We start from the raw sequence: 19,502 nt of genomic DNA, 5'->3' as shown, positions 1-19,502 counted from the left end.
GGAGTTTTTGGAATTCATCGTTAAAATGTGTTGGAAGCCCTACGGGTCACACTGAATGTTTCAACTAGTGTAGAATCAACTGAAGCGAAGCAAAACAAAACAATATACGCATGCTCTCACACTTAGACATGCACTGACACACACACACACATACACAACACATGCGCTAAAAATAAAATATAACCTGTCTATGTGAGTGTGACTGAAGCATGTATTGAATTGTGTGCCTTGAATTGAGTAACTTAAAATGTTCAAACTGTCCCAGAGCCAGAGGAAGTGTCCATGTGGAACACTTGTGCTAGCTCAGACTCAGTTTATTTAGCAGCCCCGGAGAAACTCAAGTGCCACACTTTAGTCTCGCTCAGTGCCACAGGCTGGTTTTTACAAGCCAGCGAGGAGCTAGCTGTGGGAAGGAGTGGAGAGGGGAGACCTCCAGGCCCCACTCTTGCAATATGGGGAAGGGGGAGAGCTGAGCTGAGCTGAGCTGAGCTGAGCTGAGCCCAACAGGCTGTGAAGTTGAGCTCTCGAGCCCAACAGATAAACACTCTCCATGTGAACCCTATCTCAAGGGCACGTGCAATACACACACACACACACACACACACACACACACACACACACACACACACACACACACACACACACAATACACACACACACACACACACACACACATACACACCCACACACGCACAACCTCATCAGTGATGCTTTGAAATAAATGAAATGCAAACAAATAAAATGTGGTGTGTGATGATGAAGTGCTGTAGCTCACTCGTATGCTCACCAACACATTGAGGAAACAATGCAATTCATTAATTAACCTAAACAGTATTCAATTACACTGAAGTATGTGGTTAATATAGATTACCTAATGCATTCCTTAATATTAATTCATGTAACCTTAATTAACAACCCTCCACCCTCCTACATTGCATTTAATGAGGCACAAGTGGGAACACCACTGCAGTTTACAAAAGGTAGGTGTTGGTCTTCTTACCACTCTGGTCTCTCCTCCGGCTTTTGGCACATACTCGATGCGGAACTTCTCCACAGGCTCATCAGGAGGAATCCACGTTGCACGGAAAGAGTAGTGGGTGACCTCCGAGGTCTCAAGGTCAGTGGGCGTCCCCGGGCCTCCTCCTGGATCAAGGGTCAAGGGTGAAAGTTGAGCAGCCATGTCGAATGGTTCACAGAGTGCACTTGCTCTTACTCACTCTCAATCATCTCCTTTCCACTGGTGGGCCATATATCACCACTCTGGAAAAGTATTTTTGGCGTAGGAGGCTTTACAGCCATTGTCTATATTTTTAGATTAAGATATTAAAATTGATCATAAACTACCATCCATGATGCTTGACTGGAGAAGACTGGAGATTATATCTATCTCACTCTGACTGCAGTAAAGGCCAAAACCCATTACTCTCCGAAGAGCCTGTTTTCTCCAAATTCCAACACTGTTTATCATATTGAGGGGAACAAATCTGCATAGCTTCTCGCAAGCTTATCAAGTTTTAACCACCAGCACAGTGCCTCCCTAATATACTATAAGAAAATCTCTTGGAGAAGCTTCAGGCTTTTTTTGTGAATACCACAAGGCTTATACTCCATATATCAAACTGACCTGGCTAAGTCAAGAGATCTTCATAAGAGGCTGGGTGACTGTGAAGAATCCAGACGCTTGGTGTTACCATGAATATGCAAGGAGATGGATGTGAGACTGTGGATTACTTTACCTGGACCCTTGACACTGTTACAGAGGTTGATGGTGAGGTCATCCACAATATCCAATAGGAAAGTGAAGTCATTGACGTTGTACATGTGGGTTTCTTCAGGGTCTGAGGCAATGGTTCTCAGCTCACCCTCATCAGCATTTTTCACACCTACAACCCACAACACACACACCACCTGCAAGTCATTTTCTTGTTTTGTGGAAATTCTGTTTCCTTACGTAGGTTTAAACAAAGTCGTTGCAACGTTTTTGGAAAAAAAAGAATGTTAACAAAATTAAAGTCCATTAAAGCTATCACGAAAAGGAGGACAATGGTCACTCACCAATGGCATAGAGCTCAATGCCCCGATCTTTAAGGATCTGTGAGTTGCTGATAATGTCATCCTGGGATTTGCCGTCAGTGATGAGCACACCAATTTTGCGTGAGTCTGGGCGCATGCCCACACTCTCTTGGAAGTTGTTCTGTAGGATGTAGTTAAGAGCCAGACCTAAGGGAAAGAGTAGGTGAAACAGTCAAAAGCGGACTTTACCTAAATTTCATCTGGCAATCACAAGCTCTGAGCTCTGAACAATGTCTAAAGCAAGGCCTTGTGTATGACTACGAACTAACGCAGCATGACTACCAATTTATAATCATCTTTGTATGTAGTTCCATCGTGACAGGCTTTGTGGTTAAACATTTTGTTTTCATACACTAATAGATATGTGATTCGGATTTGATCAAATGAATCAACTTCTCTCAGGAAATGACCTGAACTAAGTACCTGTCATGGTGTTGCCTCCTTTGTAAGGCAGGTTAGCTACAGCCTCCAACAGACCGTCACGGGTTGGGTGAGCGTTCAGGTGCCACTCAGTTTTGGGGTCTCCACTGTACTGAGCCAGACCTATCACAAAGAACAAGGAAGACAAGTGTTGAGATCCTAAGACTCAGTCTTTCTGCCTATCACAACAAACATCATCATAAACTCTCATAAAGACCTAATAAATGTGCAATGGTGCTGCTTAACACAGATCTTATTGAGCACTAATACATACACATATGGTAACACTCCATAATAAGCAGTGATGGAGGAAGTACTGAAACTCAGTACTTAAGTAAAAGTACAAATACGCAGAGAAATATTTACTTTAGTAAAAGTAAAAGTACCACAATGACAACCCTACTTAAGTAAAAGCGTGGATATCTCAATCGGAAAATTATATCGAAACAATATCGGGCGCCTATGGACTAGGCTGGGTGAACTCAGCCTGATCTGCCCGCTATTTATTTTTTGATTTCTTAAAAGATTGAGCTTGGTCTGGTGAAAGCCAGACAAGCCATGGACCTCAGTTACACAATGCAAGGGAACATGAATCAGCCTATATTTGCACGAACAACAACGGACAACAGCTCTTCAACTTTGGCCCGTTAAAATGTGTATGAACAGTCTAGCGACGCATTTCATCAAGCCCCATTTGGACATGTCAGTTATTTGCACCACTGGTTAGATGTAAAACAGCATTTCGTTTCAGACTACTGTTACTCAATTTGTGCATTGACAATAAAGTAGGCCTATCACATGAACTAAAGATGACTAAAATCTTATGCAGAAGAAAAAACATTCACAAAAAATCCATCTATCCAAAAATGACCTTTGTTTTTGATAGCTGTTGAAAACGGCATGGAACTGACAGAGATGTTTTTGTTTATTAACAAATAAATAAATAAATAAATAAAAATATAACATTATGCTGATACCTTTTGCTTTTCCCATACAATGTAGCCTACAGGTGTAAGTGACCTTTCATCAATCCAGTTGCAATGGATGAACTGTGATGAACTGCCCTACTTGTGATTGTTTAGAGATTTTAAAGGTTTTATAACAATGCTACAACTTCTTTGGCTATTCTACAATCTATTCACCTTTTCAGTGCCAGTAGGCTACTTTCTGTGCAGCCGCACACACACGCACACAGGCATGTCAAACAAGCATACACAAAAGTTTCAAGAGTGGGGGATGGAGTAAAAGATGGAGACAAATTGATTAGTGTGATTTATTTTCGCGGAAAGGATGTACAGGACTGAGCAGCAGTCATTTTTTGTACCGCTATGAGGTACATCTAGTTAGTTTGCTATTTATTATGGCACCTTATTATGGAATGTTACCACACATATTAGTTATGTATTAATGGCTAACATCTCTTTGCTAAAATAAAGTGTTACAGAATATTTTTCTTGATCATCAGAACTCCCGGCCTATTACGGCAGCCTGAAGGAGTTCGAAAACTATCCCAGTCAAACAAACTCATCCTGGACTATTAGAATCCATTCTTTTAAAGAAGAGTTAACTCTGGTGTCAGAGGTTGTATGACAGATCAAACACTCACCAATCTGGACCCTCTGTGGACCGATGTCAAAGACACCAACCATACGACCAATGAAAGCGCGGATGGTTTTGAAGTTCAGGCGACCAATACTCCATGAGCCGTCCACCAGCAGAATCATGTCTGCCTTTGCCTGGGTGTTACACTGAGCTCCTGTCAGGAGGAAGGAGGTCATATTCACACAGAGGCAACTTTCATATCAAACAATGACCTTCAAAAGACCTTAACAATACTAAGGGATGGAAGTGGAGAGGTAGTAAGGGAAGGAGGGAGGAAGAGAGAGGACCTGAGAAAGGAAATGGCCCCATTTCCATTCTGGCACAGAGCAAAAATGGATATAAAAAAGAAAAAGAAAAAAAAAAAACAACAAAGCAAAAAGTAGTATATTGACATACATATTTTACTGTTTCAATTACAGCAATCATAGTAGCAGTTCATAGTTGTCACAAAAACATTTCCTTTGTTTTGCACTGGATGAATTAATATCTTCATCTTCTTTTCTTCCTTAATCTTCCATCCTTCCTGTTATATCCAAAAGCGTTTTTTGTTTCTGGCCCATGGCCTTGGAGTGTATCTGGAGCGGTCATGGACTTTGTCTTGCAGAACAACAAAAGGAGCTCCCCTGAAGCATGATCTACGAGCTGTTCCTTCAAGAGAATTATTGTGCATTCCTTGTGTGAGCAGCAATTTCTGCTCTAGACACCTGTGCAGCTAAAAGGGATTTCTTAAAAGACTCAAAAGAATAGAGGCACACACTTTTTGGAAAGTGTGCTGCCAGAGTGTAAGTTCTGCAACTGAAAATGAAAAAAGGTTATTATTGAAATCTTCATTCAGGAGTAACTACAAAGGCATGTGTGAGGATCTTTGTTGTCCGAAGTGTATCATATACATGTTAGGCTTCTAAAGCAAAACTAGTTTTCACCAGTTTGCATTGTTGTACACTCATTTTCCTGTTATTTGTTTACATTCCTTTTTGTATAGTATATGTGATGTCACACCAAACTTTGCCCTAATGTGTTTCTAAATCAAAAGGCATTTCCTTGGGCAATTCCCCAGGGCCACCATGACATACCAAACATTTTCAGACTGTCTTCCTGGACTTTTTGAAAGCATCATTCTAAACATCCCTCTCACCCCACCAAGCTTTCCATTAGACACACGGAACTTTCCACTGAACACCTAAACTGCCTCCCCACCCCTCCAGCCTCATGCGTGTATGCGGCCCAACTGAACGATTCCCCCTGTGTTCTGCTTGAGTGACTGGGCAGGGCACTTCAACACCAGAGACTGGAAGGCGACAGCTCCGTCAGGTCGGCTGCGGGTCCCTGAATCTGGTCTCTATTACGGGGGAAGGGGGTGCATGTCCAGGGTCAGGGCAGCATCTCACGAGTCTCAGGAAAAACATAACATTTTCCTAGCCTCACGCTGCTATGTGGCTGTGCAGTGCCGTCGAGCAGTTTCTGAAACCCACTGCTTAAGTCTTTCTCACTTTCCTGCTCTCTCTCTCTCACTCACTCACACACACACACACACACACACACACACACCATCTCACTGCTGCCTGTCCCTTTTTGGCACTCACTTGCACACTTTCTCTCTCTCTCTCTTTCTCTCCCGGCATCTCCAAGTCGTAAAACATTTTAAGTGCTAGCGGAGAAATGTTTCCATTGCTCCTTCTTTGCCACAAGGAAATATGGATTATGGTGTTTTGCTTCTATGGACACACAGCCACATTAATATATATGCAAAACACAGATGCAACAGCAGCCACCCTTATTTGTTTGTTCATTCCACAGTCATGCCTGGCCTTGTTTCATAAGGGTAAGAATGCAGTGTGGCTAATCAGATTTGGGCAAAATAGGGGACAATAACAGACCAAGGCTAATTCAAAGTATTAATGCGTGTAAATGATCTGAATACCATTCTGAAGTGGACTTCAGATCTTTAGATAGATGTCATTGAGCAGAGCCAGCTATAATGCTGCTACAGTAATTAGTTTACATTATCAGTCCCTGGCCTTGCTATGATCTGTATTGTATTCACAGACTGTTTTGATTATGGAGTTAGTGTGCAATAACTCGACAGAGTAGCCATTCTGCAGACACAGTGGTTGTGGTGGCAGCTACCATGGGAGCTGTGGTCATAATTATGGTTGCATCAGTGGCTTACTTCCTCTGTAATTTGGACTATGCATGGCTATACTGTCTCTGGTGACTGTGAATGGTGCTGGTGCACAAAGCTTTACCAGAGTCCTCAAAGGAGGGGGGGTCGGGTGCGTCCGAGAGGGTAGTCTTCTCCTCTCCAGCAAGAGGCATGCTCTGCCCTCCGTCAAACATTCCAAAAACAGCTACTGAGTATTTTGTTTCAGCTCTGAGGGAAAGAAGAAACGAACCCAGTTACCCCTAAATCTTCAGAGAGAGAGCAAACAGAGCTCCACCATTTGCATTCTATTACTTTTGTAAATGACTTTAAATCCTGGTTTCTAATGAGAGCAGTAGCACTGTTAAACTGCCAAATACTTCCCGCTAGACAAACACCAATGGCTATACTACTTCTGCTAAGTTCATAAATTACCTGAGCTCCTCTAAAACGATTGTGTTGTCATAAGGGCCTACAAGCAGCTCCCCGAGGTCCACATCATTGTCACTGGGGTGGAAAGTGACCTTATAGCCCTTCACGTTGCCTGGAGCTGGGTCCCAGCTCACGCGGAAACTGGTCTTTGTGGGCTCAGAGGTCTGAAGGTTCCTGGGAGGTTTATAGGGTGAGACTGCAGAAATGAAAGAGAAAAAAAAACAGAAAGAAAAATCAGCACATTTTCATTTCAAGAGATTAGCAGTTCAACCACAATCTTGCAACAGCAGCCAAATCCAGACCCCTAACAATATATATATTTTTTTCCATCCTTGCTACATGGAAGAATGAGATCCATCATTCTAGTTCAAAACATGTAACTCTAATGAATCCATTAGTTACGCACATGTGTGGGCACTCCCCAGCATAAGCTGTGCTCTTGGGTTTCATCAAACAACCCCCCCCTCCCCCACACCACCCTCGCAATCCCACCATGCTCTCCAGCTCAGCGCAGCACAGCACAGCACAGCGACCCGTCGGAGGGTTGAATTTATAGACCAACGTACGTGTCGTTCCTACTCCTTGCCTTGCTTTGCCTTCTCCGCGCTTATACATGGGGTGCACGGTGATGTCGTAGGTCGTCATGGGCTGGAGCTTCCTCATGACGGTGGTGGTGACGTTGCTGGGCACCTTGAGCACCACCTCACGACCGCCTGCCTGGGGCGAGTACTTCAGCCGGTAGTTGAGCACTTTACCGGGTGCCGCCAGCCACGTCACCCGCATGGTGCGCTCGGTCTCGTCCGACACGGTCAGCTTCTTGGCCGCTGCGGAGGCTGATGTCAGTGCAGAGTCAGGGAGGGAAGGGAGGAGAGAGAGAGAGAAGACACTTAGAGGTGAGGCTGAGAGACAGCTGAAAGACTGTTTGCCAGATCTTATCGCCTAAACAAAAATGTTTGGAAAATACGGCCATCTGACTGACAGATAGGGCTGGCTTCCTTGAGCACAGGTTGCTTGATTTATGGTTGTGTTGTCATGATTTGACATGTTGAAAATCACCCCCTCACCTATCCTGGTCATTTCGTGTTTATTTGGACTTTTCGAAATTTTCAAAATTTCAATCCGTGTGGAATGTTCAGCAGTGTTCCAACCAAAATTTCCAAGAATATGAGAACTTTTTACTGGCGGTTATCTCAACTCCAATATTTCACTGTGTTGATGGACAAGTATGAACTTGTCTGCATATATCTAAAGCAGGTGTGGAAGACCCTTGGGATTAGTGATAGTTCACAGTGGGGTCTTCACAACAAGTTTAAAAAACCTTCAGAGAAGCTTAATCAGTTTAAACATGGCTCAATGCTTTTGGTTACTAAACAGAGTTCAGGCTCATTACTAAGCACAGCTTGCAGGCCAAACAAAGGGCCTTTTTGTACACATTCAATCCCTTTTCCTTATTGTGTGGGGCTATCTGTCAGCAGAAAAACTGCTGAGAGCATCTAAATTGTCCACTTCTGAACCAATCCTTTTTTAAAAAAGAAAAAAACAGTTTAGTCATTTAGCAGACGCTTTTATTGAATCCATCCCAAAAAAGGACTCTGAAGTGATTTATTTTTTCCTATTCTGGGCTTTTCATTTCTTTTCATTCAGTGTTTGTGGTAGAGACTGAGGACTGTCATCACCTAAGTTACGGGAAGATTATGAGTGCGCTTTACAGATCAGACATACATGTCCAGACCTGGGCACGTTGAAAGTAAACTCCGTCAAGACGTCAATTAACTTCAGAACTAGTCCGATTTGGTTAGCGGGCATGATCAGCAGCAGATTGGTTACCGTTCCAGCTGTTTCATTGGAGGCGGAGTGTCCAATCGCTCCACTCTCAAGGCAGAAGAATGCTTCCAAGGCACATTAATGGAAGACTGAGCCAGACAAGCTGGTAAAAATATTACTGCCATATAAAGTCTGGCTCTAGCTCTGAGAAGGATGCTGAGGTATGCTTTTGTGTTTACATCCGATGTTGCTGTGCTCTAATGAAAATGCTAGCTTATAATTTATAATAGACATCTGGCCCTGTGTGATTTTCCCATGCAGGAAAAGAAACAGAAGGCCCCCACACAGTCACTTTGCTTTCAGAGCTTTAGATGCGGTGGAAGATATTCTGATAGAACCGTGACATATCCATGAAAACAGAATGCCATGACAGTCAATGTTATGGATGGCTGCCCATGACAGGACTTAACATGGCTCCTGATGTACTTTTGAATAGCATGGGAGGTTGCTTTACTTCCTAATCCAAATATCGCCTTTATTAACCATTGTTTATTCAGGGGAAATTGACCGAGCATTTATACTCCACAATGACACTTCGGAAAGTATTTTCCAATCTCTAACCCCTTACCTAGAAAGGCTTGACTCTGTGTGGCTGTGGGTAATAACTATACTACAGTCTGGTTAGCAATCTAAGTCTCTACATTTCGACAACACTACTTACTGACTATAAACTTACCATCAGTTGTCTCTTCTCCAGTCAGCGGCTCAGACTCCTTTCGGCTGTATGCAGCAAACACGGACACCCGGTAGAGGGTCTCTGGGGTCAGGCCATCCAAGATGGTGGAGGTTTCGCCCGCACTGACCACCTTCTCTCCTGACTCCTGGGTGAACAGGGAGTTCCAGCGGACACGGTAGGACCTCACGCCCCCAGGAGCAGCAGTCCACGAGGCCACAAAGCTGGTTTCTGTGACATCACTTGTGACCAGGTCTCTAGGGGAACCCACCTCTAAGAGAGAGAGAGAGAGAAAGCAAAAAACAACATGAATAAGGTGGGATGAGACTTTGTGAGACACTGCATGAACCCAACAACATTACCTAAATACTTCTCCTGGGAAGGATTTTACAGTAGATTTAATGGATCACCCTTTACACACACTTACACACACACACACACACACACACACACACACATGCACACTATGCGTGTTCTTGTGAAATAAATCATAATTTAGGGACATATTTTAGAACTAGCTTGACAATCAACTGAGAATTATCACTGAACACCTCACATCCCAGGTCTCAGTGGTGCAGCTCAGGGACTCATATGGACTCAATGGGATGAACTCCTCCTTTTCCTGAGGATATTCTGATGCATGGTAGTGGAAAAGTCATTTTTCTCCATTACCGTTCTACCCACTTGTCATCTGTGCAGGTGTGTGGCTTAAAAAGATCCTAATACAAGATATAAATCCACAGAGGGGACAACATAGCTTCACACCTGGTGAAGGTAATAAAGACTACAAAGAAAGATAAGATATATGCATTGGCACTGAAGTCACTTGTTTGAAAGCCACGCAGAGCACCATAAAAAGTCAGCTTGAAGGTCACCAGACCACTTTAAGTGCCTGGAATGAGGGACGCTCTTTGATCAATGATGTATTTTATTCCAGATGGGGTGCATTCATTTTTTTCTGACACTAAATTATTGCACAGTGAACAGCAGACTCCTTCTTGAGTTCACCCCAGATCTGAGCCATCTGCACAGCACACACACACACACACACACACACACACACACACACACACAAACACACACACACACACAGGGGAAGTAAAAGTAAGAGTGTCCGAGCATGCGGTCATGTTGTGTGCCCTTCCCTGAGCCCGAGCCATGGGAGAACTGCGCACCACCAACAGATTTGTTTCACCAAAGCGAGGCCAACTCTGATTCAACTCCCATACGGGCCAAGTGGCTGTGGCCAGTCCACCTAGCATTATTTACAGACTTTTCACACAAGTCAGCAGACACGTGCTGCTCACCATCCTCCCGGGGCCTGTGTTTGCTAATGAAAACGGATGCAATAATTAATATATCAATTGTGATGTCTGCAGCTCAGTGTTTCCATGCCAGTTGTGGTCAGACCTGCTGCATTCATTGTCTGGTGTGTGTCACGCCCAGGCAGAGAATCCAGGCAATTCGAATCCTCCCAGCACTGACTCAACTTGACACACAGCCACAGGGGCTGCGGCCAAATGCTCAGCCTGCCTTATGCGCTGCGCTGCTTGAGCACCGGCTGGGGAATGCTAGCCGCTTGGTACACCTCTGTCCCTTGTTTATGGATGTCATTTTTCTCTCAAAACCTCCCTTCAGTCACAGATGGTCAGTGCCTGATTGTCTCAATGATCTCAGCATATGTGAGATGATGGAGTTATGTTATAACACAGTGATTTCAGCATATGTGAGATGATGGAGTTGTGTTATAACACAGTGATTTCAGCATATGTGAGATGATGGAGTTGTGTTATAACACAGTGATTTCAGCATATGTGAGATGATGGAGTTGTGTTATAACACAGTGATTTCAGCATATGTGAGATGATGGAGTTATGTTATAACACAGTGACGTTCGGCCAGAGCACCAGAGAGGTTTTTCTGCTTTTGAAAAATCCATTATCTTCTGTTGCTTACTGGGAATCAAACTGAGACCCACAAGAAATAACTGATGAATATGAGGGTCAGGGTTTCCAATCCGTTCAACATGAAAACACATGTCCATTTAAGCAATAAATACAGGGACGTTTAGTTCAGAGGGGGAAAAATGATTTTTCGTCGTCTTATGAAGAATTGAAGGGCCACAGAGATTACCTTTAAAGCATGTGTTTAATTTTATAGATCAGCAAGCAAGCTGTGGCTGATTTCAGAGCAAGTCTTTCCAACTGCCACGCCAGAAATAATCTATCAAAGACAATATTCCTTTTAGGCGTCCCATTCCAGCCCTGGCTTAATTCTCATTTCCTTAATTTTACTGCACATGTGGAGGGTTCACATACTCTGTCTTTCATTCTCTGAGAAACAGCAGCCACCTTTCGTTAAGATTTACTTGAATTCCATACTCAATCATTTTAAAGAGCTCCCACTTTCAAAGCGGTGTGAGCATGGAAGATTGAACCTTTGAAAGACGTAAAAAAAGAAAAATACAGTGTGCAGGAGGTTAAAAGAGATCACTCCGCACTGCACATATGGACGACTGCTTCCTTCTCAGAGATCCGGCTGCTGTCATTAGTGAAGAGTTTTGCTCACTTCCATCTTTAATCACTTAAAAGTCTTCTTTTCAAAGCTGTGTGAGTATGGACTTTTAAAAAGGGAGGCAGACAAAGAGGGAAGGGGGAGAAGAGAGCGAGAGAGAGAGAGAGAGAGAGAGAAAAAGAGGGAGAGAAAAGGGGGCAAGAGAGAAGGAAAAGTGAGGGGAGGGGAAAATAAGACCAGCAGTCTGCGCTCACATGGAATCTGGCAAAAGTGATTCCTGCCGGCAACCCACAGCCCGTTTTTTTCCGAAGCCCTTCATGAGGCAAAGCTGAGCAAAACCACAGTAAATTCACTACCCCGCTTGGGTGTTTGACACATTCGCAGTCCCATGGGTATCCATCTCCCTCTCTCTTTCTCTTTCTCAATCTTTTTCTGTCTCCTATCCTCCTATCCTCCTATCTCTATCCATCTGTGATATACATGTGTATTGCCTTGTCATTCTCTCTCTCTCTCGTCTTTTGTCTCCCTCCAAATCTGCCTGAAATAATGAGTCTCAGTCTCAGGGGCAAAGAGTGAACTGTGGCCGATTATGTATAAGCCCCATATTGCTTCCAACTACAACAAAACAGTTTCCTCGAGCCACAAGTGCACACAGCATCCTCACAAACAAGCACAGAACCCTGCTGTTTGTACTCCATCTCCAGACAGCAGGATCTGATTTAGCTTTTCAGCCTTTTCAACAGGGGGGAGCGTAGCCTTGAGACGGCCGAGCGAAAGGCGCAAAACCGCCCGCTCGCTCCGTCTCGCTCGGAGATGAAATTCCAACTTGGGAGGAAATCTGCCGGCGATGTTTGTTGCCTGTTCCCCTTGTGACAGGCGCCAGCAGAGCAAATGGAGATGGCCTGGAAACAAAACTATACGTTTGAAGTGAGAGCGGGGAAGAGTGTGTGTGTGTGTGTGTGTGTGTGGGGAGGGGGGTCAGTGGCTGCAGGTGTTAAAAAAGCGTGCCGTCTACCCCCTCCACGTTTGTTTTAGTTACGTCCCCGGGGTTGGGATGGGGGAGAGCAGCAGTGGCGGTGGCGGGCGGCAGCCAGCTTGAACGTATTACCCGCTCTGACAAATGCCAGATCGCAAAAACGGCCATCCCTCAAGAGGCCTCTCAGGTGGCGCATCCACACGAATTGCTACAAAACCACGGCCAGACCAAATCAGCTGGCCAGCCGGCCGCACAGGAACCACAGCACTAGTCTGTTTCCCACCTACTCGGCTGCACTGCAGGCTTGAGCTTTAGTTTCTCATTTCTTCTTGTTTATGCTGTTTGAACTTTTATTTCTCCATTTGCGGCATATGATGAACATTAGGCTAACCACTCAGAAAAGGGCCACATGTAAGCATACACACATGCTTTAAAATAAAAGTCATTTACTATGTCCATGTGGCTGAAGTGAAAATTACTGTTTTGTTGAGGATGTTACTTTTTACCCTCTGGTCAATTACCAAATTAGATGGGAATTCAGGCGCCTGGTAATTGTTTGGAAAGGCAAATAATACTTAGAAATATCCATCATACTGTATGGAACAAATTAATTCCATGTCATGGCTGTCCACTGCCACATGCAGACTATAGCATGTCCCTGGACAGCCGACACATAATTTTAAAGTACAGCCATAAAGTACCAAAATCTGAAAACTATTATAACGCTTTGCAATTATTCCACTACTTTCCCTAGTGATGTCACAGACCATTCCAGTGGCTGAGAGGCATCATGAATCCCAAGAGGAAATTTTCCTGCCATTGCATTGATTCCAGTAAAAGTACATTATGCAGACAACATGGCCCCCATCCCCAAGACACAGAGAAAAGGTTTGGGTTTTAAACCAGGACGGGAGAGACAAGGGGCCCGTGGAAAGTGGAACAGCATGACGCCATGGACCCAACCGAACAGAGAAAAGCCCTCAGCAGCACTCAGAGGAAGATGCACGAGGCTGGCTCTTTGGCCCAAAGGCAAAATATAGCAGCGTGAGCCGGAGAACACGACAGGCCGGGACTCGCTCCAAGAGCCCTGCCCACTGAATGAGTCCACCTCAGGTCAGAGGCCACTGTAGGCCTATTGTCCAAACTCTGGACAGCGAGGGAGAGAGGGGAGGGCTGGATACCATCAAGGATTTCAGTGTTTCTTTTTCTTTTTTGAAAGGACATGTTTTGAAAGAGAGGGATTAGCAAGATAGACAGAATACATTCATCATTCTGATCCTGGTACTTTTCTGGTTAGAGTGGGGGGAAAGCAGGGAAATGAAGACAAGGGAATGGGGGAGAGAGAGAAAGAGAGAGAGTAGCACCTCTTCTATGTCTTTCCCAATGAAAAGCACACGCTCCATGGTTTGTGGAGAGTGCCTTTAAATTCCAGGCAAGCCCTCACAAGGTAAATGGCACTGGGGAAAATTACTCATAACTACCCTCCACCTCTCCCCTCCCTTCTTCCTCTCACTCCTCCTCTCCCTCCCTCCTACTGTATCCCTCTCTCCCCTTCGCTCCCTCGCAGCCTAAGTACCCAAGCAGGCCAAATTCCTGCCTCTCTCAAAGTTTAGGTTATGGGTAAAGCCTGCCCCCAAATCCAGCAGCTACCTCATACCAGCAGGCTGACTTCTGTTTCGCTTGCAGGAGTCATTCAAGGAAATGTTTTACCGCTTAATGAAAAGCGATAGCGACCTGAAAGAACTGTCATCAGTTTCTGGCTGTACTTCTGGCCAAGATAACTATTCAGACCGAGCGTGGTTCTCTTCAGATGAAAAGTTCCTCCAGAAAAAAAAAATGACCAAACCAGGCCACAGCAACCCAACACCAGGGGCTTGGAAGTCTCCTGCATTATGGGTGCACGCGAAGCACTCATAGTCACACCAAGACAAATGATTTCATTAGGGGAAATACAGTAGCTGTTGGTGAGCTTGACCCCATGCCAGAACCAGATGACCCCGGCCGCTCTGTGTCCACGGGAGGACCGGTGGGTGAGACCTCAGCAGGGGAAGCAGATGGCTGCCGCCACTGTTGCCACTTCGCTATTTGTTATTTCTGTCTGACAAGTCAGCCGCTGGGAGACTTTGGAAACTGCTCTGGGTCGAGCGACCCTCAGATAGTGACAGCCATGCAAATAAACTTCTTGAGAACCGAATATTTATACTGGTGCACATGACAACTTTTGCACAATCCCCCAAGGAAGAGTTAGGAGTAGAAAATTAGGACTTGGATCAATGTGGCATATGCACAGGAGCCAAGGTAAATCAAAGCATAGGCTACATTATTAAAATACACTCATATGTAGGAATTGCTCCCATCTGATTTCATTTGACGAATTTCTTCAGGATACTTTTAGACCAATTTAGAAGTACTGCAGCTTGTACCTATTGGGGCGTACAACATAAATAAGCCATCATGTCCCAAAAATAAAAGATGCGGGGTACTGAAATAATGTGTAATTGACCTAACACAAAATTTCAACTCAATATGCCTAGAAAGGTCTGGCTTTGAAAGATCATCTAGATATGTGAACTGTTAATGTCATCCTTTCTGGGAGAAAACATCCTCTTAGGTTTTACATTAGGGTTAAGAAATAGTAATAATTAGTGCAGCTAATTTAGTATTCCTATTTTTTCTTTGAGCTCAGATTTCAGCCATTATTCAGAGATAAAGGTGATCTCGAAGGTACTCAGAGTCTGCCAAAATGGGATGAAGTAAAACGTCCTCCAGAACTAACAGGTCTCATGCTCGGAAGGCTCTCTGTGAGCTTGTTTGTTTCTGGTGGAGCCAGGTGTGTTGGAACCTGCCGCTGTTGTTAATGTAATTAGTGTCTCCATGGAACCGGCTGGGTGTTGCACTAGGGAATCAGCACATTACGATAAAGAAGGATTTATGCGTGTGTTAAAATTGTTATTATTGGACAAACAAGATATTCAGAGTGAAGATGTAAGGAGCAGAATATAACTGAAGATGCCACTACAACACAGGTAACGCTCCACCGTAAGTCAATGAGCGTACAGCAAGAGCCTGTCGTGCACGTAGTCTATTAGCCTACACTGACACAAGCCTTGGCTCTTTAGTGGACATGCCCATCCACGTGTCTGTGAAGCACATGTCTAAAAAATCATGAACATTTGTTATGTGGAAGCATGTCAATGCATGTTCATGAAGTTTAATAGGATTGGTCAAGGTGCCACTGAAATAACCTTGAACCTCCAAAAACCTATCCCAGGGAATGGTTGTTTAATTAACACTTTCAGGACTTTTGAAAGAGGCATTTTCACAAAACAACAAGTCAACATGGCAGAGTCTTGTATGCTTCACAATTATAGTGGGACTCTCCATGTCAAGGGTGAGTTCCTCATCTGGAACATGCCTACCCCCTTTAATGGCAGTGGAAACGGCACAGCTGCACCATTTAAAACGACCCTTTAATGCAGCTGGAACATCCGTGAACGCTAACTGCTCTGAGCAATGATAATGACTCCAAAGAATTTGGTTGCCTTAGTGAACAGACATAATGTTTGTTTATTTCCGATCACCACCCTCGGCGTTGGCTCGGGGTCCGTAAACCTGGGCAACATTTCATCACCAATAAGCCTTCCAGAGAGCACTCTCAATGCCTCCTTGTATGAAATTTCCCCCTCACCAAGTTGAGTCTTTAATGTTCACTTTCCTCTCCAGTGTAATAACATAGAGAGTGTACATGGACTTTTTTTTTCATCTTTTTTTTTTCTTCTCCTCCTGGATTTTCAAATGACAGGCCAATAAGAGGGAGTGAAATTATTACAAGGGGAAAATACGCCACGTTTTATATGCATAACTTGCCTCTTTGTGGCTTCGCCGCATGACTCACCTTCTTTGGTGGTGCCATCGATCTGCATGGCTGGTCCAGGGCCTCCTCCGTACTCTGCCGACACGCTCACGCGATACGTGGTGGTGGGCAAGAGCTGCCGAAGAACGATGGTGGTCTCGGGGCCTTCGGTGGTCGTCTCCTGCGTTGGGTGGTCTCCTCTGACCGGGACATACGTGAGCCTGTACCTCACCACGGCGCCAGATGCAGCCATCCAAGACACCCTGAAACTGTCCGTTGTCTCCTCTGACACCCGGAGATTGCGCACTTTCCCTTGTTCTGTGCAAAATTACAAAGATTTCACCTACATCATTTTATATTTTGCCGTAAGTTAAAACAAACACTACCCTATAGTCAGAGCTTGTATGCTAATGTATGCCATTTATTAGGCTGTACAAATGTTTTCCTTTTTTTAAAACAAAATGTATTAAATTAAATTAATTAAATTAAAATGAAAGCATTTCTCACCCTCTAGTGTGGTCTCATATCCGGTCATTGGAAAGCTTTCTCCTTTTTCATACTGTGCATAGACGTTCACTTCATACTTTGTTTGGGGTGTAAGGTGGAGCAAGACAGAAGTGAGGCTGTCCCCAGGCACCGAGACAGAGACATAGTCCCCTTTGGAGTCCGCTTCGGGCCTGTACTGAATCAGGTAGGACTGGACATTGTTGGCATCGATTTCCCAGGTAGTTCTAAAGCTTCTGGAGGTCACCTCCGAGAAGGAGAGGGATCTGGGTGCGATCAAGTCTAGGGAAAGATAGATGGAGGTCTGAATCACAGCTGGCCTTCAATCACAAGTGACCCTCATCTCAAACCCAGTGATTGGAAAATCCTCCCTAGTCTTTTCATGCTGTCATAAAAGATTATTATATAACAATTATATAATAGGTAATCAAACCTCCTGTTAGTTTCACAACACACTGGCAGCACTGAATACCTTTCAGGGTTGTAATGCAGAGTGAGTAATGTTTGGCTTTGAAGAGCGCCTCCACATGCAACCTCTCTGATGCTCCTCTAGAGTGCGGATCGTACATATGGACAGCACATTGTTGCACAGAAAAAAGTGCACACACATGAGGTGCATATTGTAAATGCACTCTATGACATATCTAATGGGCAGCATGTGGTCAATGAATTTTGATTTGCTGTGCAAAAAAAAGAAATCTTCTGATTTAAACCCATTAAAACCAAACTCATTATCCCCAGAACAGGCTTTTTAAATGGCTTTGACGCACCAACAGTTAATGGCAAGTCGTGCATACATTTCATTTCTAGGCTACTTTACGGTTAACTGAGCAACTGTTTCCTCTGTACAAGAACACTAATCTAGGGACCAATTATATAAGATATTCATTTCCAACATGTGTTGAACCTGTCTCAAAGCAGGTTCTCTTGGCAAGCTCTGTTGTACAAACAAACTCGCAAAAATCTTCCCACAACAAAAACATATCAGATTTGACTACACATAAGCTTGATCATAAGCCTTGATCTGTGGGTTTATCAGGTCTAGGGACACAGAGGATTATATGTTTAATTTTAGCCAGTGCAATGATTACAGTTTCTGTAGATGTTCTGAATGCATACAGGCTACAATACTCACTTCTCCTTAAGATGTTAAGCAGCTCTTGCTCAATTCGTAGACAAATGGATTGGGTTAGCTCATTGGAAATCCTCTGGAAGGCATCAAAATCCTCCACAGTGTAAACATGCGTTTCCGTGGGAGGACTGGCGATAGCTTCCAACTCGCTGCGAACTGCATCCTTCACACCGACAGCAAAGACCTCCACATCAGCATTTTTTAACTTGACTGCTGGATCTTTGAAAGCATCCGATGATTTTCCATCTGTAATAAGGATCATGACCCGAGGAACATTGGTCCTTGCACCACGATTTGAAATGAAGATCTTTTCCCTAACATAGGTCATGGCACGACCTGTGTTAGTTGAGCCACCACGGTATGGGAAGGTTTGTACGGCCTTGAGGGCTGCCGCTTGGTCATTGTGAGTGTTGAGGTAAAACTCTGTGTGTGGGTCTCGGCTGTATTGGACCAAGCTGATCTGAACCTTGTTGGGTCCAATATCAAAGGTTTTAACCAGAACTTCCAGGAAGGCTCTCACTTTGGCAAAGTTGGCCAGACCAATACTGTACGAACCATCAACTAAGAGGACAACATCTGCTTGTACGTCCATGCCCAGGGAGCACTCTAGGGGAAAAGGAGAAGATTTGTGTTTAGGATTCTATTATCAATACGAATTGATATGTTGAGCTATAGTTTCTGAAGTTTGGCAGAATGCAACAACACAGCAATGAACAAACATGCAAAATATGTAGTCACTGAAGACTCATGGCTAGACCATGGCACCAACATAGTAACAGTAAGGCCAATGTTTTACTTTACAGAGAGCACATAAATAACCGCAGATGTCGCTTCACAGAAACAGAAAGCGTACATTTTCACAAATACCATAGTAGTGCTTGCTTAAATGGGAGTGAATGGAATGATACTGCATATGTTCTCACTAGAGCACCAAACAGGATGAAATGTTCTCACCCAGGGACACTTTAAGAGGCTCTGTCTTCTCCATGGCCATGACTGGTTCGCTGGGGACTAGGCCTTTGAGGGCAAACAGGCTGACCTCATACTCTGTCTCAGGGGTGAGGTCGCGCACATTCACAAATGTCTGTGTGGGCCCAACGTACAGCTCCTGTCTCTTGGCCCCAGCCATCATTGGGACTAACTGTAGCTTGTAGCCGGTCACGTCATCGGGGGAGGCATCCCACTGCAGTCGCATGGACTTGGAGGTGACCTCAGTGACTTCCAGGTTTGAGGCAGCCTCGACCACTATGCAAAGGAGAGACCAGAAGGAAACAAAAACATCCATTTATTACCCTTTGGTGCTACACTAGGCAAAGGCAGTATGACATGAGTTGGTACATAAACAAAAGGAGCAAATGA

The 19,502-nt window shown here is 44.3% G+C and overlaps 1 protein-coding gene across 5 annotated transcripts in view; it reads right to left on the bottom strand.

Moving 5' to 3' along the window:
- col12a1b (collagen, type XII, alpha 1b) overlaps window positions 1-19,502 on the bottom strand; it is a 72,468-nt gene that overhangs the window by 44,223 nt on the left and 8,743 nt on the right. For 4 of the 5 annotated variants that reach the window (XM_042094599.1, XM_042094600.1, XM_042094601.1 and 1 more), the window contains exons 9-21: window positions 19,098-19,388; window positions 18,147-18,749; window positions 17,015-17,293; window positions 16,550-16,825; window positions 9,168-9,437; window positions 7,234-7,500; window positions 6,671-6,863; window positions 6,342-6,466; window positions 4,100-4,249; window positions 2,497-2,616; window positions 2,056-2,220; window positions 1,737-1,883; window positions 1,001-1,143 (exon numbers count right to left, since the gene is read on the bottom strand). In XM_042094599.1, the coding sequence (XP_041950533.1) occupies window positions 1,001-1,143; window positions 1,737-1,883; window positions 2,056-2,220; window positions 2,497-2,616; window positions 4,100-4,249; window positions 6,342-6,466; window positions 6,671-6,863; window positions 7,234-7,500; window positions 9,168-9,437; window positions 16,550-16,825; window positions 17,015-17,293; window positions 18,147-18,749; window positions 19,098-19,388 (3,029 nt within the window). The remainder of the gene's footprint in view (window positions 1-1,000; window positions 1,144-1,736; window positions 1,884-2,055; window positions 2,221-2,496; window positions 2,617-4,099; window positions 4,250-6,341; window positions 6,467-6,670; window positions 6,864-7,233; window positions 7,501-9,167; window positions 9,438-16,549; window positions 16,826-17,014; window positions 17,294-18,146; window positions 18,750-19,097; window positions 19,389-19,502) is intronic. The other variant, XM_042094603.1, reaches the window with a different exon arrangement.

The sequence above is a fragment of the Alosa sapidissima genome, chromosome 6 (assembly GCF_018492685.1).
Source record: "Alosa sapidissima isolate fAloSap1 chromosome 6, fAloSap1.pri, whole genome shotgun sequence".
In the NCBI taxonomy this organism is placed as follows: Eukaryota; Metazoa; Chordata; class Actinopteri; order Clupeiformes; family Clupeidae; genus Alosa; species Alosa sapidissima.
This window is presented reverse-complemented; position numbering and strand designations above follow the sequence as displayed.